Source organism: Rhinopithecus bieti, unplaced genomic scaffold, assembly GCF_001698545.2.
Source record: "Rhinopithecus bieti isolate Rb0 unplaced genomic scaffold, ASM169854v2 scaffold_55189, whole genome shotgun sequence".
Taxonomy (NCBI): domain Eukaryota; kingdom Metazoa; phylum Chordata; class Mammalia; order Primates; family Cercopithecidae; genus Rhinopithecus; species Rhinopithecus bieti.
The window spans coordinates 1,138,873-1,165,247 of NW_016821812.1; the positions used below are offsets into that span (position 1 = coordinate 1,138,873).

The 26,375-nt window shown below is 39.8% G+C and overlaps 1 protein-coding gene across 2 annotated transcripts in view; it reads left to right on the forward strand.

Annotated features, from left to right (window-relative positions):
* The window catches only part of KLHL24 (kelch like family member 24), a 53,523-nt gene that overhangs the window by 17,578 nt on the left and 9,570 nt on the right, over positions 1 to 26,375 (forward strand). For both annotated transcript variants that reach the window (XM_017860622.1, XM_017860623.1), the window contains 4 exons: positions 13,777 to 13,961; positions 15,229 to 15,347; positions 21,965 to 22,153; positions 23,217 to 23,405. In XM_017860622.1, the coding sequence (XP_017716111.1) occupies positions 13,777 to 13,961; positions 15,229 to 15,347; positions 21,965 to 22,153; positions 23,217 to 23,405 (682 nt within the window). The remainder of the gene's footprint in view (positions 1 to 13,776; positions 13,962 to 15,228; positions 15,348 to 21,964; positions 22,154 to 23,216; positions 23,406 to 26,375) is intronic.

Sequence of the window (26,375 nt, forward strand, 5' to 3'; positions counted from 1 at the left end):
AATAAGACATTTATTACTAATATTTATAAAGACATAATTTGAATGCAATCAGATTGCAGCCTAACGGTCCCATCACTCCTTTGAAGAAATACTTTTCCTAATTTACTTAATTATTTGATTTCCAAAAATGTATTTTATATCCAATTTTTAAGGGAACAAATCTATTTCCACAGTGAAACATCTATTTATAAATTGCAGTATCACCTTTCTTTAAGAGACAAGTGTAAAAACCAAACTATAGTTCTATTGAATTTGCAGACTCTTAAAAATATGATAGTAGATATTTATTTTATGTGGGCATTACATGAGGAATCCTTTATTTTATAACTCTGTTATCACCTTCTGTCCCTTACGTTTATCTTTCACTTACCTGTTACTGCATGTTTGCTGTGGGAATTAGGAGACTGCAGAGACCACTGGGTGAAACAGGAGGATTTTATATAGGTGGCCACCAGCTTAGCAGATGAACATCTAAAGGCTGAGCAATGAACAAAGACAGGGCTTGACTTTTATTTATGCTACTGAAGTGGGGTGGCTAGCCAGTGGTGCGAATTTTGCAGGGCAGGGAAACCAGGCTTGCAGAAGCAAAAGAAAGGCAGTTAATTATACTGTGACAGATTTTTGCAATTTAGGTATGTTTTGTGACTTTGCCATGTTACAGAGAGAAAAACAGGAACTTATAAAACCTTTGCAAACTTGCAAAATAGTTACAAAACTAGTTATGAGAGCAGAACAAAGAATGATGGGATGGCAAGAGAATTTTAGGGGACACTGAAAAGAACTTGTTTTTCTTATACTTGCTTTTGGAACCCATTTTTGGGGGGCCTTTGCCTGGCTTTGCAGATAATGTTGTTATAGCTCCAGCTGGACTTTGGATGTTCATCTGCTGAGTTGGTGGCCATCTAAATAAAATCCTCCTGTTTCACCCAGTGATCTCTCTGGTCTCCTGATTCCCACAACATGTTAGCATTAATCACTAGGAATTTCATTATCTGAACAATGTGTATTATTTGTACAGGTTCTCATCTTTCTGAGAAACTCCAAACTTCTTTGAAAGAGGAGTGATGAATCCACTTCTTCAACAGCAGTTCATTCCTCTGACTTCTGCTCCAGTCACTCTACTGAAACTCCTCTCAATCAGGTCATCACTGACCTTCTATTTGTTATTTGCTAGCCTTTCTTCAGTCTTTATCCAGCTTCAGCTCTTTCGAATCTGATATTATTAATTGCCATATCCATCTTGAAATATCTCCATTGGCTTCTGGAATGCCATTCTCCTCATGGTCCTCCTATGTCTCCAGTTGCTCTTTTTCAATTTAATGGTTCTTACTCCTACATCTAGCCTGAAATATTACCTGCCTGATTCACATCTCTTTGTCTTCCCTTATTACTTGCCTAGGTGACCTTATCTCATCTATTTTCATGGTTTTAATTACCATGCATGCTGTTGACTACCAAACCAGCCCAGACTTTTCTCTTTCATTCATTCATTCATATTTCTTTTTCAAATTTTATATATCTTATTTATTTTTTATTGTATGTATATATTTCTTTTTAAATTTTCATATTTTTTTTTACTTGACTATGCATCTTTTTAAAATAACAGGCAAAATAACATTAGCACATTTAAAGTTAATAATAATAATTCATATTATCTAATACACAACCTGTATTCAGACTCCCCTAGTCTTCCAAACTGTTCTTTAATAAACCTGGATCCGAGCTGGGATTACTCACTACATCAGGTTATTTCTGTGAAATCTCTTTTACTTCAAAACAGTTTCTTTTTCATGATTCTGACTTGTCAATGGGGAAGTTGTCCAGAAAAATATTCTACCTTTTGGATCAGTCTCATTGCTTCCTTATGGCATCATTTGGCTGTGTTTCCTGGAAACTGGAAGTTGGTTCTATGAGCTTCAGTTAGGTGAATATAAGTTAAATATTTATGGCTAAATATTATGGCTAGAATTAATCCTATGTAATGTGTATATTATATTGCATCATATTAGGAGTCACAGCATATCTGGGTGTCCCACCATTAGTGATGCAGAGATTAACTCTGGTTTAGGGTGGTGGCAGTCTAATCCCTGCAATGTACAGTTAGGTTATACTCTCTTTATCAGCCAGTGTTCCTTTAGTATCTATTCTGTGCCAAGTATTGTCCAGAGCTCAACCCATAATAGAAGTTCTCCCTGTATACCCACATGTCTCTTAAATGACAGAGAAAACCCGAAAATGCATTGTATTAAAAACAGTGTGGTAGTAGTTTCCCAGAAAGAGGATATAGGCCAATTTAAGAGCATGAAAGCTTTGATAATCTGCCCTGCCAGTTGTAAACCCTTAGGTGTGTGGAAAAAACAGTAGAGACTAATCACAAGAGTAAATCTTAGAAACAATGGCTGTAGGCCATGTGCAGTGGCTCACACCTGTAATCAAGCACTTTGGGAGGCCAAGTCATGGGGGTTGCTTGAGCCCAGGAGTTCAAGACCAGCCTGGGCAACATAATGACACCCTGTTTCTACAGAAAAAAAAGAAAAAGTTAGCCAGGCATTGTAGTATGCACTTGTAGTCCCAGCTACTTGGGAGGCTGAGTGAGGCAGGAGGATCACTTGCCTAGGAGTTTGAGGTTAACAGTGAGCCATGAGCAGGCCATTGCATTCCAGCCTGGGTGGCAGAGCAATACCCTGACTCAAAAAAATTGTATTGACCGGGCGCAGTGGCTCACACCTGTAATCCCAGCACTTTGGGAGGCCGAGGAAGGCAGATCACGAGGTCGGGAGATTGAGACCATCCTGGCCAACATGGTGAAATCCCGTCTCTACTAAAATACAAAAAATTAGTAGGCATGGTGGAGTGTGCCTATAGTCCCATCTACTCGGGAGGCTGAGGAGGCTGAGGAGGCTGAGGCAGGGGAATCGCTGGAAACTGGGAGGCAAAGAGTGCAGTGAGCCAAGATCGCACCACTGCACTCCAGCCTGGTGACACAGACAGACTCCATTTCAAAAAAAAATTCATTAAAATTTTAAAAATAGACATTCTTCAAAAATGATGATACTGTATAACTGCACTACATCCTCTGCCTTCATTCAGCGTGCCCTTAGCATCTTTTTTTAATTTTATTTTTTTCTGAGACAGGGTCTCACTCTGTCACCCAGACTGGTGTGTAGTGGTGCCATCACGGCTCACTGAAGCCTCCACTTCCTAGGCTCAGGTGATTTTCCCACCTCAGCCTCCCAAGTAACTGGGACTACAGGCATGCATCACCATCTCTGGCTTATTTTCTGTAGAAATGGGGTTTCCCCATGTTGCTCAGGGTAGTCCCAAACTGCTGGGTTCAAGAGATCCCCCCACCTAGGCTTCCCAAAGTGCTAGGATTACAGGCATGAGCCACTATGCCAAACCGCCCTTAGCATTCTTAATTTCCTCTCTTTCCTCCTTTCTTCCTTCGGCCCTCTTCCTGACTCCCCAACATGATTTTGAAACTTGTTTCTAGCTCAAAAGTTTAATATTAGTGTGGAAAACATTTGAGGTAGAAAAAGTTCATATTAATACTTAGATGTGGCCGGGCGCAGTGGCTCACGCCTGTAATCCCAGCACTTAGGGAGGCCGAGGTGGGCGGATCACGAGGTCAGGAGATTGAGACCATCCTGGTTAACACGGTGAAACCCCATGTCTACTAAAAATACAAAAAATTAGCTGGGCGTGGTGGCCGGCGCCTGTAGTCCCAGCTACTCTGGAGACTGAGGCAGGAATGAATGGTGTGAACCCGGGAGGCGGAGCTTGCAGTGAGCTGAGATCACGCCATTGCACTCCAACCTGGGCGAGAGAGCGAGACTCGGTCTCAAAAACAAAAAAAAAATTACTTAGATAGATGTATGTTTGGGCTCAGAAATACTTTTGAACTCTGTAGAGAATTAATATGGTAGCTAACTTAAACAGGTCTTAAATTTCATCTAATAAATATTTGAGTTACCTGTATGTGCCATCTCAGTATGCTAAGTGCTAGGCTTCAACCCTTTTCATCTGGAGAAAAGTAACTTACTTTTCTGCTTGTGATGGGCCTCTCTGCCCCAACCTCATCCCAACTCATGAATAAACTGTGATATTTGCTCTATGGTCCCTAACTGATGTTTCGTATTCCTGACTATTGTTTTAACAGTCTGATTCTGATCTCTAGTACACCCAATTTCCATTTCTTCCCCCTCTTTTACTCCAAATACTGATTTCCATATTTCCCATACCAGCCTAAATACCAAACTTTTAAACTCATGATTGCTTGGTAGTGTGGTTCTGATGCTGCTGCTTTTGCATCCTGTCCTGATCCACATCATTACCACCTTCCATAACAATTCCCTGGAAAGAGCCATTTCCCCTGATAGATGCTAATTTTCCATTTTGGTAGGCCTGGGCTGCCTACAAAATGAGGTTCCCAAGAGGGAAACATGGATGGCATTAAACTGGGCGAGTGTCTTCTGATATATTGACCATACATGGCAAGTTGTTCATGTCTGTGAAAAAAATTGATGCCCTTTGCCAGACTCCACTGAGCAATAGACATAGCTAAGACTTAGTAAGTTCATCATTTTGAGGTTGGAATCAGCCATTCAGTACTTGTCTCTTCTGATATTTTCTACTATCTCTTACCTGATAATCAGTTACTATATAGTGATCATAGGAATCTAATTGCTGTATTGAAGGCAAGCCCTCAAGTTCCTGTTGAAAACAAATGAGAAGACCAAGGGAGTTCTAAATATATTTTTTCTTAAGAAATAGTGTTTTGGCCGGGCGCGGTGGCTTAAGCCTGTAATCCCAGCACTTTGGGAGGCCGAGACGGGCGGATCACGAGGTCAGGAGATCGAGACCATCCTGGCTAACACGGTGAAACCCCGTCTCTACTAAAATACAAAACTAGCCGGGCGAAGTGGCGGGCGCCTGTAGTCCCAGCTACTCGGGAGGCTGAGGCAGGAGAATGGCGTAAACTCGGGAGGCGGAGCTTGCAGTGAGCTGAGATCTAGCCACTGCACTCCAGTCCGGGCGACAGAGCGAGACTCCGCCTCAAAAAAAAAAAAAAAAAAAAAGAAATAGTGTTTTATGATTATTTAATAAATCCCTTCATTCTGTATTTCACAGGTGATAAAACTGAGGCACAGTTAACTCACTTGCTCCTGATCACAAAGCTAGTTAGTACCAGAGCCAGGGCTCAAAGTTAGTGTTCTGAATTCCTATTCCAATCCCACTGAAGAAAGTAATTCTCCTATATTATAGGATGAGTGGCCTACAGTCTATATATATACACACACACATATATATGTTAATTCAATGTTGTTTTGAACTCAAATATTTTTACATAAAGAGTATACATTGAAAATCTCCCTCTGCTTGACCCTTCAGAGAACCCTTGATTCTGCTCTCAAAGGATACCTTTATTACTAGTATTTTGAACCTCTTTTAGAAGTATTCTTTGTATAGCTGGGCATGGTGGCTCACGCCTGTAATCCTAGCACTGTGGGAGGCCGAGGCGGGCAGATCACCTGAGGTCAGGAGTTCGAGACCAGCCTGGCCAGCATGGTGAAACCCCATCTCTACTAAAAATACAAAAATTAGCTGGGCGTGGTAGTGGACAGCTGTAATCCCAGCAACTTGGGAGACTGAGGCTCGAGAATCACTTGAACCCACGACTCAGGTTGCAGTGAGCTGAGATCGCACTATTGCGCTCTAGCCTGGATGACAGGCGAGACTCTGTCTCAAAAAAAAAAAAAAAAACAGAACTATTATTTGCATAGTTGTGTGTGAATGCCTCCCTACTTCTTTTTATGCGGATAGTGGGGTACAGCACTCACAGCACTCACCTTGCATTTCCCACTTAAAAGTATCTTGGAAACTGTTCTATATCATCACATATAGATCTCTTTATTATTACTATTATAGAAAATGTCAGACTTGTTCTTTTGAAAGAGCTGTATGGGATCCTATTTATGGATATACCATAATTTATTTAATCAATCTCTTTATGGATATTTAGGTTGTTTCTAATTCATTTTTTTGCCATTGCAAACGATACTTAGTGAATATTCTTGTACATTGTCTTTGTGTACATACACTGTTAATTTATAGTTTGAATTACTAGGAGTAGACTTGCTCAGTCATAGGATATTTGCATTTTAAATCTTAACAGGTATTGTAAAAATTGCCTTTCAATTTATACTTCAGCAAAATAAAAAAGTGCCTATTTTTGCACTCCTTTGCCAATATAGTTTGTTTACATGAGTTTTTGTAAATCCTTGCTGCTCTGCAAAGTGAAAGTGGTATCTCATAATTTTCATTTACATTTCCTTCCTTCCTCCTATTTTTTATTTTTTTTTCAGGTTCTTGCTCTGGTTGTCCAAGCTGGAGTACAGTGATGCAGTTGTAGCTCATGGCAGCCTCAATCTCCCAGACTCCAGCAGTCCTCCCGCCTCAGCCTCTCGAGTAGCTGGAACTACAGGCGTGGGTCACCATGCCCTGCTAATTATTATTTGTTTTTTTGTAGAGACAGGGTCTTACTCTGTTGCCCATGCTGGTCTCAAACTCCTGGGATCAAGTGATCCTCCCACCTCGGTCTCCCAAAGTGTGCATTTACTTTTTTAGTGTAAATGATTGAGCATCTTTTCCTGAGTTTGAAAGCCATTTGTAGGTTGTTGGTTTTTTTCTGCAATCCATTGAACTCTAGTGTATCCAAATTCTGATTGCAAATAGAAACAAACTCACCAGCTCAAGCATAAAAGGGAAATTTATTAAAAGGATACAAGAGTCCGGGCACAGTGGCTCACACCTACCTGTAATCTGAGCAATTTGGGAGGTCGAGGTGGGTGGATCACTTGAGGTCAGGAGTTCGAGACCAGCCTGGCCAACATGGTGAAACCCCGTGTTTATTAAAAATACAAAAATTAGCTGGGCATGGTGGTGCATTCCTATAATCCCAGCTCCTCTGGAGACTGAGACAGGAGAATGGCTTGAACCTGGGAGGAGGCAGAGATTGCAAGATCGTGCCACTGCACTCCAGCCTGGGCAACAGAGTGAGACTCCGTTTCAAAAAAAAAAAAAGATACAAGAATCAGTGCCTTGTAGGACCTAAGAGCAAAAATTCGATAAGACCTCAAAGAAGACTGGAATAGGCTACTAAAAAGCTATCAGAAACCATACAGTGCCTTCTCTCTACCTCTTGCCTCTGCTTTTCTCTGCATGTCGGCATCATTCCCTCCCATTAGTCTGGCAGAATATGGCCACACATAGGTTTGGGGTTGACATATTACAAGTTCTGTCAGTCAGAGAGAATGAATCTGTCCTTCTCTTGGGGAGACATAATCTTTGACATAGCCAGACAACATTTTCTGGATATTTGCCTATGGTCATGGGAGCAGAATCATGTAGCAGAAATGTGATGACTGAAAATCCCGTTCTGTACTAGCTTGAGCAGATACTCAGTAGTAACCATTAATAGTTCTTTTTGTTCTTTTGTTCTTTCTTAACTTGCGGCAAGGTGGGAAATAAGCAATATGTTAATTGGAGAAAATTTAGAGAATGAGAGAAGCAAAAAATATTACCCAAATTTTCAGCTCGAAAAGGTAACATTGTAAACCTTTGGCATTTTTCTTTTCTTTTTTTTTTTGAGACAAGGTCTCCCTCACCACCCAGGCTAGAGTGCAGTGGTGCGATCATGGCTCATTGCAGCTTAGACCTCCCTGGCTCAAGCGATTTTCCCACCTCAGCCTCCTGAGTAGCTGGAACTATAGGCACACGCCACTGTGCCTGACTAATTTTTGTATTTTTTGTAGAGACAGGATCTCACTATGTTGCTTAGGCTGGTCTCAAACCCCTGGGCTCAAGTGATCCTCCCCCTGTTTTAGCCTACCAAAGTATTCTCTCTTTTTTTCTGTATGAATTTATTATTTCATTTACAGGGTTGTAATTTATTTCATAGTCTGTTTTTACCCGTTAGTATGTGGTAAATGTCTTTCCATAATGTGAGTATTCTGTAACATACCCATCCCAACATTTGTTTTTAATTTTTTACCATTAAGTAAGATGAGCATCTTTGTGGCTACATATTTAAGCATGTCTATGATTAGTTTCTGATGATAAATTCTTAGATAATTGCCAGTTTTGAAAAGTTGGCATTTTGAGTCTTTTGATCAATATAGCCATTTTCATATAGAAGCAGTCCTACCTATTGCAGTTTCAGGTGGAAAGCCTTACCACACAAATTGATACTGTGTCCTCAACCAAATTTAAAAGCTCTGGCCAGGCGCGGTGGCTCACGCCTGTAATCCCAGCACTTTGGGAGGCCGAGGCGGGCGGATCACGAGGTTAGGAGATTGAAACCATCCTGGCTAACACAGTGAAACCCTGTCTCTACTAAGAATACAAAAGCAATTAGCCGGATGTGGTGGTGGGCTCTGTAGTCCCCGGTACTTGGGAGGCTGAGGCAGGAGAATGGCGTGAACCCAGGAGGCGGAGCTGGCAGTGAGCTGAGATCGTGCCACTGCACGCCAGCCTGGGTGACAGAGCAAGACTCCGTCTCAAAAAAAAAAGCTCTAAGGCTTGTGGCTGGTATAAGTGTCTAAAGGGGTCATTTATATTGGTGAATTCACCATGATCCAGTGATTCCTCTAGGCTCAGGAACTTTTTCTTTTTATACAGTAAGAATAGATCAGACTATTAGAGGCAGACTTAACATTAAGAATGACAGACCATACTCATCTCCTAGTCTGTATATATCTGTTTGCAATAAGAAATGGAATTAACAAGCACTTCTAGGCTCAGGAACTTTTTCTTTTTATACAGTAGATCAGACTATTAGAGGCAGATTTAACATTAAGTATGACAGACCAATTAACTCATCTCCTAGTCTGTGTATATCTGTTTGCAATAAGAAATGGAATTAGGCCGGGCGCGGTGGCTCAAGCCTGTAATCCCAGCACTTTGGGAGGCCGAGGCGGGCGGATCACAGGTCAGGAGATTGAGACCATCCTGGCTAACACGGTGAAACCCCGTCTCTACTAAAAAATACAAAAAACTAGCCGGGCGAGGTGGCGGGCGCCTGTAGTACCAGCTACTCGGGAGGCTGAGGCAGGAGAATGGCGTAAACCCGGGAGGCGGAGTTTGCAGTGAGCTGAGATCTGGCCACTGCACTCCAGCCTGGGTGACAGAGCGAGACTCCTTCTAAAAAAAAAAAAAAAAAAAAAAGAAATGGAATTAACAAGCAGGCTACCTATTTTAAGTCAATCTGCCTGGTAATATTCTCTAACTATGGACAAGTCACTACGTGGGAAGCCCAAGTTTTCAAAGGTCATTTGGCAAGCATGGAATTCAAACAGAGTTAGCAGACCTTTAGAACTGAAGTCCTCTCAGCTAGTATATAGCTTGAGGAAGTCTCACCCACCATCAAAACATTCTTGCCAAAAAACCAATACTATTCTAGGTAGCTTAGCTTAGATTGTCTCTCCCTTAGATAATAACCTGAATGGGCACAGCAAATGTTTGCCTCTGTGATTATCATCTACTCTTTGATTCATTTCTTTATTCATTTACTTATTGCTTCTACAGCTGACTATCCCCTTTTTTGATACATAGTTTCTTTTAGATAAATTAGTACACTGAGTTTGGTAACTGTCATATCTTAAAGACTAGAGAACCATTCTGTCTCTTTAAGGCTTAAAATCTCGTATCTCTATTTTAGTTCATTATTTTGATTTGATGGTTTGATTTTCAGGTATTTCTGGGTTTTAGAATAGTGAACAGACTATATCACTAATATCTCTCCCTTCTCCTTCCCAGTTTCATACTACATGGACATACTTTCTTTCCTATTGTATATGTTTAAAATATATATATTCAGATATTCTTATTAGCCAGGATCACTTTTCAACACTTTTTTTGGCACTCCACATGTCTAGCATATTTGGTATTAATTATAAGTAGGTCAGTTATTTCAGCCAGCAATTCCTCTATTTCACCTTTCAAGATATTTAAATTGAATCCAATAATTACTACATTTTTAAATGTGGTTTAGAATATCCTGTGGAATTTTTTTTTTTTTTTTTTTTTTTTTTTTGAGACGGAGTCTTACTCTGTCACCCAGGCTGGAGTGCGGTGGCACAACCTCGGCTCACTGCAACTTCCGCCTCCCGGGTTCAAGCACTTCTGCCTCAGCCTCCCGAGTAGCTGGGATAACAGGTGCCTGCCACCACACCCAGATAATTTTTGTATTCTTAGTAGAGGTAGGGGTTTCACCATGTTGGCCAGGCTGGTCTTGAACTCTTGACCTCGTGGTCTGCCCGCCTAGGCCTTCCAAAGTGCTGGGATTACAGGCGTGAGCCACCATGCCCAGCCCTATCCTGTGGATTTATGATTGTTTTATCTTTCACGTAAATCAAAAAACATGAACTTTTAATTTGATATTTTCTCAAATGATAAAAAGATTTTTTTAAAGATGTATTACCATTGTAAAAGGGATAATTTGGTCATCACACTTTCCTAGAAGCAAATGGAGAGAATTAATACTAAAGTAACAAATATTTGTTATTGCATCATAGCAGAAAATCAGATTTTTTTTTTTTTTTGAGACGGAGTCTCTGTTGCCAGGCGGGAGTGCAGTGGCGCGATCTCGACTCACTGCGACCTCCGCCTCCTGGGTTCAAGAAATTCTCCTGCCTCAGCCTCCCGAGTAGCTGGGACTACAGGCACACGCCACCATGCCCAGCTAATTTTTGTATTTTTAGTAGAAACGGAGTTTCACCAGGTTGGCCAGGATGGTCTCGATCTCTTGACCTCATGATTCACCCACCTCAGCCTCCCAAAGTGCTGGGATTACAGGTATGAGCTACCATGCTTGGCCTGGATTTTTTACTTTAAAGAATTAATGAAGCTGAGCATGGTGACTCATGCTGTAATCTTCGTGCTTTGGGAGTCCAAGGCAGGAGAATGGCTTGAGCGCATGAGTTTGAGACCAGCCTGGGCAACATTGTGAGACCCCGTTTCTACAAAAAAAAAAAAAAATTTAAATTCACTAGATGTGGTGACATGTGCCTGTAGTCCCAGCTACCTGGGAGGCTGAGGCAAGACGCTCACTTCAGCCAGGAGTTGGAGTGGCAGTGAGCCACGATCTTGCCACTGTACTTTAGCCTTGGCAATAGAGTAAGACCATGTCTCTATATTTTTTTTTTTAAAAAGAGAGAATTAATTAAATAGAGTGACATGCCATTCACTCTAGAAATAGATTACATGGGTATCCAAAATTTTATTTATGCTGTACTATCATCTTGCCTGCCATTTTGTTTTACTTGCCATTATCAGCTGGAGTAACCTATTTCCTTTAAGGCCATTAGCTCTCTGCCTGAGATAAGTATTTCTCCAAGCTCAAGAAATAATGCTTTTATTGGGTTAACAGTCTCTGATGAGAACATCAGATATAGCTAATTAAGCTAAAAGCCATTTGGTTGCAAATAGGATATTTAATACAAGTAAAACTACTAGCTTGCTAATCCTTTCAGATAGACACACGTTCTAGCAGACATTGAAGTTACCCTTTATTTATTGGTACTAAATATTTTAGCAAGTAGCTTTTCATGCTGTTTTCTCTTTCTGTTCCAAAGTACAAAAACAGATAACATATATTTATCAGGCTAAGAAGTCTTGAAAAAGGCAAGCAAGTTAAAAAAAGGGAAAGTATAAACCAAGTAATGTGCAATAAGGAAAGGATAAAACAATATCCTATGATATATAATTATTACTCTGGATTTTATATTAAGACAGTTAGAAGTGATTTAACTTCAGTGACTAGCAGTGTTTGTTTTGATTAACCAATAAATAAGACTTTGAGGAATATCACCTTTTTTTGAGGATTTGTCTTAGATTTTAAATGTGTTTTAGGAAATGATACTTAATGGAAAGAATGGTAAATCGGTAGTTATACTGCTAAAGTATCTGGTGCTGTGCTCTCTTTATTTTTAATATTTTTATTTTGGAATTACCTGGAAAATAGTAAATATTACTGATAATATTTGGGTCCTTCTGTTAATGTTTTACTGAATACTAGGTAAAGGTTATATAATTTACTGGATTTTTTTTTTTTTTTTTTTTTGAGACGGAGTCTCGCTCTTTCACCCAGGCTGGAGTGCTGTGGCCAGATCTCAGCTCACTGCAAGCTCCGCCTCCCGGGTTCATGCCATTCTCCTGCCTCAGCCTCCCGGGTAGCTGGGACTACAGGCGCCCGCCACCTTGCCCGGCTAGTTTTTTGTATTTTTTAGTAGAGACGGGGTTTCACCGTGTTAGCCAGGATGGTCTCGATCTCCTGACCTCGTGATCCGCCTGTCTCGGCCTCCCAAAGTGCTGGGATTACAGGCTTGAGCCACCGCGCCCGGCCAATTTCCTGGATTCTTAAAAGTACTTTTGGCTGCATGTATGGAGAGAATTCTTTTCTCCCATATGTATTTCTGATTTTATAATGGAAAAAGTATGCCTGGCATAGAATAGGTAAGTGATTTGGTTAGTTGACATAGCTCTGAGTAAATATAGCTGGAATAGCTCTGTTAAAAGAGACACCCCAGTATTGCTTGTTTTTTTCCTACTGTAATTGTGTAACAGCACACTGACTAAAATTACAAATCAGTGTTCTGATGTGAGTTTTTTTCCCCCTCTATATTTAAGTAAGAGAAGAAGGATTGTTGGCATTTTTCTTTGTGAGACTTAACTTGTAGCAACCATAAAATGTAAATATGAAACATTTTCATTTAGATTATATTTGTGAAAATATAAAAGCTAAATAATTTTAAAATTCCTAAACTATCAATTGAACCTTAAGAACAAAAAAATTGTGGATAAGCTTTTGGTTATTCCTGTCTCTATTTTAAATTTTAAAATGAGAGAAGCTAGTGATTAACATAAACATTAGAATTCTTTTAGTGGTGTTAAAAGCTGTTTTTTGCATTCTAAAAATAGCTCAGGCTCATTATGGGTTTGGAAATTTGTAATGAGAGAAATGGGGGGAGCCACACAATTCAGAGACAACTATCTTTGGCATTTTGGTATATTCTTTCCAGATACATTTTTTAGATAGTATTGAACATGCCTACATTTTGGTATATTCTTTCCAGATACATTTTTTAGATAGTATTGAACATGCCTAATGTACAATTTTTCATCTTGCTTTTCTCCTTTAACATTCTTTGTTATAAATTCTGTTAGCCTTTTTAGTGATTACCCAATATCTTGAGTTGGATTACCTTAATTTACTTGACTTTGTATTTTAAATATTTCTAGACAAGTACATATACATATTCCTTTAAAGGGTGCTTGAATTATACTATGAATTAATTTTTTAGAACTAGCAAGCTGATGAAAAAGCACCATTTTCCTACAGTTAGAAAAAAATGCATTATCTTCCCTTGTGTGGTTATGCATATCTGAATCACTGCAAAACTGCATTTGAAAGTCATCCTTAATATTCCCAGGGTTCTGATTGGGTTAGATAGGATATTTGGACTGCTTCATAATTTTCAGGTCAAAACCAATAGTAAAAAATACCAACAGAAATTTTCTGTGGAATAATGATGTCACTAGCTCCCCTGTAAAGGTTCTCAAAGTAAGTAACTTCCAGCCTGTACTGTTTGGCACATGCACAGAGAAGAAACTTAACTGTTTATAATAGTGTGTGGTTTGTTTTTAGAATTTTAAGAAAAAATCTTGAGAATATTTTAATGTAATATTATTTATGTACGCTAATAATTATTATTTTAGGTCCACTGGCTATTCTGAGGTGATAGTTGTCGTTGGAGGATGTGAGCGAGTTGGAGGATTTAATCTTCCATACACTGAGTGCTATGATCCTGTAACAGGAGAATGGAAGTCTTTGGCTAAGCTTCCAGAATTTACCAAATCAGAGTATGCAGTCTGTGCTCTAAGGAATGACATTCTTGTTTCAGGTAAATATAGAATTATTACAGTAGCTACTTTTAATTTGGACACAGCTTCATTATTTTAAACATCCAGTGTCTTAAAACGTGCATACTCCCACTTTAGGAAGATCAGTTTACAACAAATAAAACCAAGCATGACTTTTTGCTCTTAAAAACAGATACAAGGCCAGGCACGGTGGCTCACACCTATAAACCCAGCATTTTGGGAGGCCGAGGCGGGCAGATCACCAGGTCAGTAGATTGAGACCATCCTGACCAACATGGTGAAACCCCATCTCTACTAAAAAAATACAAAAATTAGCCGTGTGTGGTGGTGGGCAACTGTAGTCCCAGCTACTTGGGAGGCTGAGGCAGGAGAATCGCTTGAACTTGGGAGGTGGAGATTGCAGTGAGCTGAGATTGCGCCACTGCACTCCAGCCTGGTGACAAAGTGAGACTCGGTCTCAAAAACAAAAAACAAACAAAAAACAACAAAAAAAAACCACAAACAGGTACAAGATGACATGGAATGATTTACAAAAGATCCACCAGAAAATGCCTTTAATCATGTCATACTTTAAATGCTCCCAAATGCATGTAGAGTATGCTATAATTTTTTAAACTTTACCTCTTTGCATGTCAGAAGTACTCATAGAATTAAGCATCTCTAGTTCACCCATGTTTTTGAAATTCTCCCCAGTTTATGAAATAAGATTTGCTTTAAAATTCTTAACTTGAACTTCTTTATGATATGTGATATGTTACCTTTAAAATTAGAAAATAAAATGACAGACTTATACAAAGTATAACTATAGTATCTATGATGGGAAGTCTGTTAATTGGTAAAATAATTTCACCAGCTTTGCAGATTATTGTATATATTATCCACATTGAGAAATACAACAATACATACTTTATTTTTTACAATAGTATGCTTTTGAAAATGGGTGATTTAAAGAACAAACCTTTAGAATAAACCATTATTTGGGTGCTTCTGATGTCTTACTCTTAAATTAACAATGTTTTATGTCTGTAAAATTCACATCCTGTATTTTATTATTTTGGATCTATAATTACCACTTATCAAGGTAACAATTGGTAAAGTTTAAATTTGCTCTGTAGAACTATTTCCATTAAACTTCAAGAGGTCTTTATTTATTGAGCTGAATTCTCAAATTCTCGAATTAGATGAATGAATTCCATGTTTTCTTTACCTGTGCCTTGGTGGCACAGATCTCTTGGTGACAGCTATATCGTGATAAATTCTTGTGTGTACATTGTTTTGCATTTAAAGGTGGAAGAATCAACAGCCGTGATGTCTGGATTTATAACTCACAGTTAAATATTTGGATCAGAGTTGCCTCTCTCAATAAAGGCAGATGGCGTCACAAAATGGCTGTCCTCCTTGGTAAAGTAAGAGAAACCACTTTTTATTACTATTGCTGGTATATTTCCAAAGTAAATACCACAGCTGAATCTTTCATTTTACTCACCCTCTGGGTATTTTGGATTCAAATTGTATTTCCTTCCATTTCTAACCTCAATAGATAAACCAAAGATATAAACAATATGACACTGTACTTTTGAATGGATATTTTGTTCTCCTAATTTGGAATTCATGGCAGTGCAGCACATTTCTCTTCTCATGCATCACTGGAGTCCAAATGCCTAAGAAGCATTGGAAAATAAAGGAGTTACATCAGATACAGACAGGCCAATGTCTAACCCATGCAGTTTGTTTTCTTTTTACTAACTTTGCCAGTCAGGCAGAGATATATTTATCCAAAGTCATGTATTTTATCTTTTTTATTTTAAATAAATATTAAGATAAACTCACTAACAGGCCGGGCATGGTGGCTCACGCCTGTAATCCCAGCACTTTGGGAGGCCGAGGCGGGCGAATCATGAGGTCAGGAGATCGAGACCATCCTGGCCAATGTGGCGAAACCCCATCTCTACTAAAAATACAAAAAATAAACTGGGCGTGGTGGCATGTGCCTGTAGTCCCAGCTACTCAGGAGGCTGAGGCAGGAGAATTGCTTGAACCCGGGAGGCGGAGGTTGCGGTGAGCCAAGATTGCACCACTGCACTCCAGCCTGGTGACAGAGCGAGACTCCATCTCAAAAAAAATTAAAATTAAAATTTAAAAACTCACATTTTTGAAGAAAACCTATTCTTGACTGCAGCTAATGATTATTAGAAACAATACATTACTTGGGTTCTGAACCATCTACTGTCTATAGGAACCTGAGAATCAAACTTTTTTTTTGTTTTTTGAGATACGCCTCACTCTTTTGCCCAAGCTGGAGTACAGTGGCATTATTTAGCTTGCTGCAACTTCTGCCTCCCCGGTGCAAGTGATTCTCCTGCCTCGGACACCTGAGTAGCTGGGATTACAGGTGTTAGCCACCACAACTGGCTAATTTTTGTATTTTTAATAGAGACAGGGTTTCGCCATGTTGGCCAGGCTGGTCTCCAACTCCTAAGCTCAAGTGATCCTCCCACCTCGGCCTCCCAGAAGGCTGGGATTATAGGCGTGAGCCACTGCACCTAGCCAGTTTCCAAACTTTTTAAAAGCAACTACAGGTGGAGTTTCCAAAATGCTTGGGACCAGAAGTGTTTCGGATTTGGGATTTTTTTTTCTTTTCTTTTTAGACAGGTTCTCACTCGGTTGCCCAGGCTGGAGGACAGTGGTGCCATCACTGCTCACTACAGCCTTGACTTCCTGGACCCAAACTATCCCTTCTACGTCAGCCTCCCAAGTAGCCAAGGCCACAGGTGCACACCATCACGCCTGGCTAATTTTGTATTTTTTGTAGAGATGGGGTTTCTCCATATTGCCCAGGCTGGTGTCAAACTTCTGGGCTCAAGTGATCTGCCTCAGCCTCCCACCACTGCACCAGGCCAAATATTTTGGATTTTTTTCATATTTTGGAATATTTTCATTATATTTGTTGAGCATCCCAAATCAAAAAATCCAAGATCTGAAATGTTCCAATGAGCATTTCCTTTGAGCATTAATGTCATCACTCATAAAGTTTCAGATTTGGAACATTTTGGATTTCAGATTTTTTAAGATTTGGGAAGTTCAACCTGTATACTCTCTTTTAAAAGTCATATCTAATACAAAATGTATTACATAACACATGAAAATACAGCAGTTATACCAAGGATTACCTTAGAGTCTTTAGCTTCTCTCTGCCCCCATCTCCATATGCTCGTCCAAAACCACCTCAAATTAATGAACAACTAAAAGCCACATACTTGCTTTCGCATATGTCTTCAACTGATCTCCTAGCACCCCCTTCTAAAAAGATTGCTGTCTCATAGGCCCTCCTATGGAGACAGTTAAGTACCACCACTGAAAAAACAAAGCTCTAGTTGAAACAGAAATGGTGATCAGGAACCTTTCTTGGTCAGCCTCTTATTAGTCCTCCTTCCTCTCTTTCCTCACACGGGTTTCTTAAAACCTCTATACTAGGCTGGGCGCGGTGGCTCACACCTGTAATCCCAGCACTTTGGGAGGCTAAGGTAGGTGGATCATGAGGTCAAGAGATCGAGACCATCCTGGCCAACATGGTGAAACCCTGTCTCTACTAAAAATACAAAAATTAGCCAGGCGTGGTGGCCGGCACCTGTAGTCCCAGCTTCTCGGGAGGCTGAGGGAGGAGAATCGCTTGAACCCAGGAGGCGAAGTTTGTAGTAAGCCAAGATTGTGCCACTGCAGGCAGTGTTCTGTTGGGAACCTAATTTCACAGCAGTAGGTGAGCAGCCACTGAGCGAGCTCTACCGCCTCAACTCCACCTCCTGTCAGATCAGCACACATTGGATTCTCATAGGAGCATGAACAGCACATATGAGGGATATCTAGGTTGCAGCTGTTTATGAGAAGAAGCTAATGCCTGATGATCTGAGGTGGAACAGTTATATCCCCAAACCATCCCACCACCACCAGTCCCCCACCCAGACCTGTGGAAAAATTGTCTTCCATGAAACTGCTCCCTGGTGCCAAAAAGGTTGGGGACCACTGTGTAGAATACTAGAGCTTCTCAAAACAGAGTTTATATTTTTATTTTTTGAGATAGGGTCTTGCTGTGTTGCTGAGGCTGTAGTGCAGCAGCATAATCATGGCTCACTGCAGCCTCGACATCCTGGGCTCAAGTGATCCTTCCACCTCAGCCTCCCTAGTAGCTAAGACTGCAGGCACACACCATCATACCCAGCTAATTTTTGCATATTTTGTGGAGATGATGTTTCATCCTGTTGCCTGGGCTGGTTTCAAACTCCTGGGTTCAAGTGATCCTCCCGCCTCAGCCTCCCAAAGTGCCGGGATTACAGGCATGAGCCACCATGCCCAGCTCAAAACACAGTTTAAAAGCTGTTAATTCCTAACGACCTGGATCTAGTGTGCTGCTGCTGTCTGCATGGCCAATGAAATAATGAGGACCTTGAGACAGATTTACTGCAAATAACATGTTAATAGAATCTTTTCTAAAACCATTTGGTTTGTGAGTACCTACTATATTATATATAGTGTTTGAGGCTGTGCCTCAAGAAGGATAAAACATTACTAGAAAAGAGGGGCTAAAATAATCCAGGGGTTGGAAGGAGATGTTATCTGACTTAAAAATTTATAATTATTTAGTTTGGACATACAAAGGCAAATGAAAAGTATTGATGTCTCAAAAACCATATATGTATTGGTAAACTCAAATTTATTTGACAAAATAGTGTACTTGAGTTGAAGATACCCAAAGCTTAGAAGCACTAAATCAATAAAGGAATCATTCCTATCCTACACAGCAAGTGCTCAATTCATGGAAGCCATTTTGCTAAAATTACAATATAGATTTAATTCAAGCTTATAAAATGTACTTAAATTTATAAATACTCAGTTTAAGGAAACCTGGGATGGTTTAGAATGTAGAATCTTAGGGGAGCACTCCCCAAGGTAACTTAGAAGTGTGTCTTAGGCTGCAATCCTCAAGAAAGAATAAAAAATTACTGGGTGTGGTGGCTCACACCTGTAATCCCAGCACTTTGGGAGGCCAAGGCAGGTGAATCACAAGGTCAGGAGTTCAAGACCAGCCTGGTCAACATGGTGAAACCCTGTTTCTACAAAAATACAAAAAATTAGCTGGGCATAGTGATGGGCACCTGTAATCCCAGCTATTCAGGAAGCTGGGGCAGAATCACTTAAACCTGGGAGTCAGAGGTTGCAGAGAGCCACACCGCTGCACTCCAGCCCTGCGACAGAGTGAGACTCTGTCAAAAAAAAAAAAGAAAAAAGGAAAAAAATCTTAGAGTAGGAAGGGATGATGGAATAATGGAGAATATTTCATGTTACTTGGTCATCTTATAAATAACCCCAAAGAGATTAAGTCACTTCCCAAGATTACATAAAAAATGAGAAAGCAGAGGCAAAAATTCAGACTTTTCTTGATCTAGAGGCATTTTATCTTGATGTTCATGGCATGTATTATATTTTAATTTACACATTTAGGAGTATGTATTAAAGTTTAATCCTCAAAATTATGCCATGTGATAGATACTATTATCGTCTTCATTTTAAAATTGAGGAAATATAGCCGAGCATGGTGGCAGGTACTTGTAATCTCAGCTACTCAGGAGGCCGAGACAGGAGAATCACTTGAAGCCAGGAGGTGGACGTTGCAGTGAGCCGAGATCATGCCATTGCACTCAAGCCTGGGCAACAAGAGCGAAACTCCGTCTCAAAAAAAAATTTATAAAACTGAGGAAATAAATTTGAGTCTCCAAAAGGGTAGATAAATTGCCCTTACATTAGATGGCAGAGCTGGTGACCAAAGCCTGTGTCCTTAATTGCTACATCGTGCCACAGGTTCCATACTCCATATAGCTGTGCATATATTCCATATAGCTTTTGTAAGTTACTTAACCTGTGGAGCTGAATGGTGTTGGGGACACAAACTCACCAACAGATTATTTTAACATAATGTGAGAAATGCATGATATAAGTGGCATTGAGTACTGTGGAAATTTGGGGGCACACAGAAAGATAAATTGTGGACAAATTTGAATGACAAGGTATGAAGTTTGGCCTTGACCCTTAGACATTCATTGTTGAAATATTAAGAGGAATTGATAAAGTGTTTTAGGAAGAATAATCTGTGGTTTAGAGAGAACAAGCATGGAGGCCAGGAGGTTATTTGAGAGGTATGAAGTGTTGTGGACCCTCAAGTGGGTGATGGCAGCGGGAAACGTAAAGGAAGGGGTAGATGTGAAAGATGCTGTGGAAGAAGACTCAGTGGGACTTAGCAGTTAATTAGCTATGGAGGGAAGAGTTAATGAGGACAGTCCATTAAGAGAGATGTGAGCTGGGTGTGATGGCTCACTCCTGTAATCCCAACACTTTGGGAGGCCGAGGCAGGAGGATTGCTTGAGGGTGGGAGAATGGCTTGAGGCCAAGAGTTAGTGACCAGCCTGGGCAACAGAGGGGAGACCCTGTCTCTGTGAAAAATAAAAATAAGTCAGTAGGCCGGGCGCGGTGGCTCAAGCCTGTAATCCCAGCACTTTGGGAGGCCGAGACGGGCGGATCACGAGGTCAGGAGATTGAGACCATCCTGGCTAACACGGTGAAACCCCGTCTCTACTAAAAAATACAAAAAACTAGCCGGGCGAGGTGGCGGGCGCGTGTAGTCCCAGCTACTCGGAGGCTGAGGCAGGAGAATGGCGTAAACCCGGGAGGCGGAGCTTGCAGTGAGCTGAGAACCGGCCACTGCACTCCAGCCCGGGCGACAGAGCGAGACTCCGTCTCAAAAAAAAAAAAAAAAAAGCAAGAGGGGGGGGGGGATACACACCTGGGGTTTCAGCTACTTGGGAAGCTGAGGTGAAAGGATTACTTAAACCTGGGAGGTTGAGGCAGTAGTGAGCTGTGATCATACCACTGCACTCCAGCCTGAGCAACAGAATGAGACCCATTTCCAAAAAGAGAAAGAGAGAGAGAGAGAAATGTGGATGTTAAGCTGCTGGAGAGCTTTGTTAGGTTGAAAGTTCCCTATATAAACCATGATGCTTAATGAATATTTTGCATATNCGACAGAGCGAGACTCCGTCTCAAAAAAAAAAAAAAAAGTCAGTAGGGTGTGGTGATACACACCTGTGGTTTCAGCTACTTGGGAAGCTGAGGTGAAAGGATTACTTAAACCTGGGAGGTTGAGGCAGTAGTGAGCTGTGATCATACCACTGCACTCCAGCCTGAGCAACAGAATGAGACCCATTTCCAAAAGAGAAAGAGAGAGAGAGAGAAATGTGGATGTTAAGCTGCTGGAGAGCTTTGTTAGGTTGAAAGTTCCCTATATAAACCATGATGCTTAATGAATATTTTGCATATAAACCATTTAATAAATATCTTACTGATTGGTTCACCTGTCATATAAAGATATTAATTTGCCCTACCCTTCTTGTATTTGTGAAAAGAAAATGTACATAAAAGCTCTGTGAACTTTAGAGTTCATTATGTGTCAAGTACTTTTCTAGACAGGCTAAAAGATAGGCCTGCCTTCAGCACTGTCATAGTCTAGTAATTTTTTCCTAATATTTTAGTTTCAGAGCTTTAATACTTTATAATAATCAAATATTTCATTACCCATAAGTGTGAATATTTAAGCTAAATTGTACAATTCTCAGTGTGAGCAATATTACCCCCAAGGGGGCAAAGACTGGTTCTTAGAAGGTGAAAAAAAACATGTACTCTTTCATGTATAAAGCACAGATATACATAATTAAGGTAAATAGATACACAATTTATTTGTGGCATTAAAATTTTATGGAGGAAAGACTATTAGGAATAAAATACCTAAAAAGGCTCCATGGATTGTGATGGTGGTAGGGGGATGATGATTTTTAAAAAAGCTCAGAAATTCTGAGCTAAATATATTGCAATTACATTTAGCATTTTAAAGAGAAGAGATCCCTTAATTCTTTAACCAACTACTTCAAAATTCAGACTTTTGATAATTAAGATTTTTCCATGTGTATTTTACATATAGGTATATGTTGTTGGAGGCTATGATGGGCAAAACAGACTTAGCAGCGTAGAATGTTATGATTCCTTTTCAAATCGATGGACTGAAGTTGCTCCCCTTAAGGAAGCAGTGAGCTCTCCTGCAGTGACTAGCTGTGTAGGCAAACTGTTTGTGATTGGTGGAGGACCTGATGATAATACTTGTTCTGATAAGGTAAGCCATGCACTTTTAAAGAAATTACCAATGATAAGTACAAGAATGGAAATACAGAAGGCTTATCAAGTAGGTAGCCAGGTCACTTAGTGTGAGGGGTCTATTTAAAAATTTCTGGTACTATATACTTTTGGAGAAAAACATTGAATTCTGGGTTGCTAAAGTGAGACTCTAGTATATCTAACAATTTGCTCTTACAAATATGATCCAATCTTTTTGAAATGAGACGGTCTTTGTAGAGATTTTGTACTGAATAAATTGTTCTGAACCTTTGCTATCATCTACAGAATCTAAAAACTATTTACACAGTTGGGAAGTGAATTAACAAATGGTAAGACACGGTAAATATACTGCTTCCAACTGGGTCATTTTCTACATTCTTTCGAATTATTTTTCAGAAAAAAGAAAAGGAAAGGAAACCTCCATAGTGTAAATAGAGGATGGTTCAAAGTTGCTCCGATTCAGTAAACTCCTGGGACAAAAGAATACGTGCTATCCTGACATCTCAGGAAATGTTTATTCTGGAAAAAAGGGTCTAATGCCTAGTTGGTTTAGCAATGTTAACTAAATGTTGTCAATCTATTCATTCTTTTTCTAAATTCAGTTTAAAATAATGTGATCAAATGTTACTTATTTAGAATGTATTAATTCAGAATTTGTGATAGTTCAGAGCATACTGACTGAATTGAGGTTTACTTGTTTTCTTTTGAAGAAAGGACTCCCTAAAACCATTAAGAAGTTATATTCAGGTATGAGGCATAGTTATTCTACGTAACACGATTGTAAAAAAATTTATACTGTTAATTTAATTGACAAACCTGATGGCCATTCATTCTAGAAACAATCTCTGTGTGTTTGGTACTCTATTCTGCTTGATAGTAATAAATTTTCATTTTATTTGAGAATGTTCATAATTCAGACATTTCACTATCAGGCTATCCTAATTCTCTGAATTAATAAGATTTTATTTTAAATAATGTTTGTAGGTATTGGTAGACTCTTTATTAAGTACATTTCCATTTTTGTTTAGAAATTTTAATTATATATTTTTATATGTCATTAGGTTCAATCTTATGATCCAGAAACCAATTCTTGGCTACTTCGTGCAGCTATCCCAATTGCCAAGAGGTGTATAACAGCTGTATCCCTAAACAATCTGATCTATGTTGCCGGTGGACTGACCAAGGCAATATACTGTTATGATCCAGTTGAAGATTACTGGATGCACGTACAGAATACATTCAGCCGTCAGGTAATAACATAAAGCAATACAAAAGAAAAATAAATCTAAGAGGGACCAAGTACATAATCATTATTAATACACTGGAATTTAAATTTTAAAATGTTTCAGGCCGGGCATGGTGGCTCACGCCTGTAATCCCAGCATTTTGGGAGGCCGAGGTGGATGGATCACTTGAGGTCAGGAGCAAGACCAGCCTGGCTAACAGCCTCTACTAAAAAATAAAAAATTATGGCCGCACACTGTGTCTCATGCCTGTAATCCCGGCACTTTGGGAGGCCGAGGCGGGCAGATCACCTGAGGTCGGGAGTTCGAGACCAGCCTGACCAACATGGAGAAACCCTGTCTCTTCTAAAAATACAAAATTAGCTGGGCGTGGTGGCGCATACCTGTAATCCTAGCTACTCAGGAGGCTGAGGCAGGAGAATTGCTTGAACCCGGGAGGCGGAGGTTGTAGTGAGCTGAGATCACGCCATTGCACTCCAGCCTGGGCAACAAGATTGAAACGCGGTCTCAAAAAAAATGAAATAAAATAAATTAAAAATTAGCTGGGCATGGTGGCACACGCCTGTAATCCCAGCTGCTCAGGAGGCTGAGGCAGGAGAATCACTTGAACCTGGGAGGCAGAGGTTGCAGTGAGCCGAGATCATGCCACTGCACTCCAGCCTGGGCAACAGAGCGAGACTACGTCTCAAAAAAGTAAATAAATAAGTGAAATAAAATATTTCATGTTTGCTTGAATTATTTTATATGTTTTTTAAAACTCCACATAAAGCATATGGTAACCTGTTTTGAACTCCTTCCAAGGAATTGTTGTATTGAAATAACTTCCTTTTTACCATCCCATGGAGAAGTATCTGTTGCACTTGGGCTGTTCTGTTTTTTTTTTCACACTCCTACTCCAGTATTTATCCCCTCTCTTTCATATTTCAGAAGAGGAGAAATGTTCCCAAACTGGTTGCTTCTTTGGTTAGAGGCTGGGAAATCTGCTATTTCTGTTATAAAGGAAATGGCTGTGCTCAGCTTTCTTTCATCCGTATATTCTACCTGGAGCCCTACTCCTTACCCACACTGCCACCTCCCAAAAGGCTTTTTCCCCGCCTTTTGATTCATGGCTCTTTTGCCTTCCACCCCCAAAATTGATGGTTCTGATGCTGAAAATCTGGCTCTACACATACCACTCTAGAGATGTACTCTTAAAGGTCACTGCTAATAATCTCGTCACTCTCGTTCATACTCTCTTGTTTTTCTACCCGGTCCTTAAATATGGATGTTCCTTGAGCCTGTCCTCTGTCCTCTTCCCAGTTTATACTCTTTCCTGAATTACCTCATTTACTACTCAGCACTGATGACTTCCAAGTCTTTATCACCATCAAAGCCTCTCTCCTGTGTTCCAAACTCAAATTTCTAACTGCCTATTTGATATTTTACATGGGTATTTCAAGACTTTAAATTTCAAATAGAACTTACCCTCTTCCCCAAACCTACTTTTTCTATATTCCCAAATAACCTAGAAACTTAATTTATTAGATTATCTTTTTCTTCTCTTAAATTGAATTAATCTAGCCTATCAGTTCTTCTATTTTTTCCATTCCTGTTGTTTCTACTTTTGTTCAAGTTCTTACCAATTTTTACCTAAACAAACAAAAATACTCTAATTAGTTCTCCGTTCTCTAGTATCTTGTCTCTCTAGCTCATTTTGCCATCAATTATCTTTCTTTCTTTCTTTCTTTCTTTCTTTTTTTTTTGAGACGGAGTTTCACTCTTGTCGCCCAGGCTGGTGTGCAACGGCGCGATCTCCACTCACTGCAACCTCTACCTCCCGGTTTCAAGTGATTCTCTTGCCTCAGCCTCCTGAGTACCTGGAATTACAGGCACCCACCACCAAGCCCAGCTAATTTTGTGTGCTTTTAGTAGAAACAGGGTTTCACTATGTTGACCAGGCTGGTCTCAAACTCCTGACCTTGTGATCCACCTGCCTCGGCCTCCCAAAGTGCTGGGATTACAGGCATGAGCCACCGTGGCCAGCCTATTATTTTTCAATAAATCTACTTATTGTCTCTTCTTTTATTGGAAGCCTATTAAATAAAATCCAAAACTTTTACCACTTCATTCTAGACCTTCTGTTGCCTGACCTTCATTTGACCTTTCAGCTTCACATTCTATAACTTTACCTCAGGTACCTTAAGTATCTGTCATTTGTAGTCTCTAAACAGATCATAAATGTTCTTGCCTTGGTTCATGCTGTTGTCTTAGCCTGTAATGCCTTTTTTACCTTCTCTACTTGTAATTCTACTCATCTTTCAAGGATCACTTCAGTACAACAGAGTTTAACTTAGGCAGAATGGATCTTTTTTGCTTTCTGATCTGTTAAAGCACTCACACCTCTTATGGCAATTGTATATTCCCTTATGGGTATAAATGTTTATTTCCTATACTGGAATTTAGTCTTCTTGAGGACACTATTCTAATTCATCTTGTATGTATCTTGCATTTATTTGTGTATAGTAAATATATATATTGAATAAGTAAACAAATGAGGAAGTACCAGAGAGACTTAATTTTAAGATAATATTATTTGCAAGATGCATTAGAGGTACAGCATAGATTATAAGGATAGTGAATAAACCATTTTTCTAAAGTTGTTGACATTGAGGTATAGTCTCCAATTAGAAATATATATGGAGTAACATTGCCCCAGTTAATGAAAGGGACAAATAGGCACTTGAGCTTCATGGTACAGAATGAGTATTACCTTTTCTCCCTCTCATATCACATCTAAGTAAAAATAAATCACATTTCTCCAGCTCAGGGACCTCCCTTGGAAAACCATTCTCCAGCCCTATAGAGGCAACAGTGTACCCTACTTGCATGCGAATCCTCATGTGGTCAAGTATTGAGACTTAATTCTAATTTTTAAAAAATCTAAGCTGCTTTTTATTGGTTTATTTCAGTGAAGATTGTAAAGATAATGCATTTTTA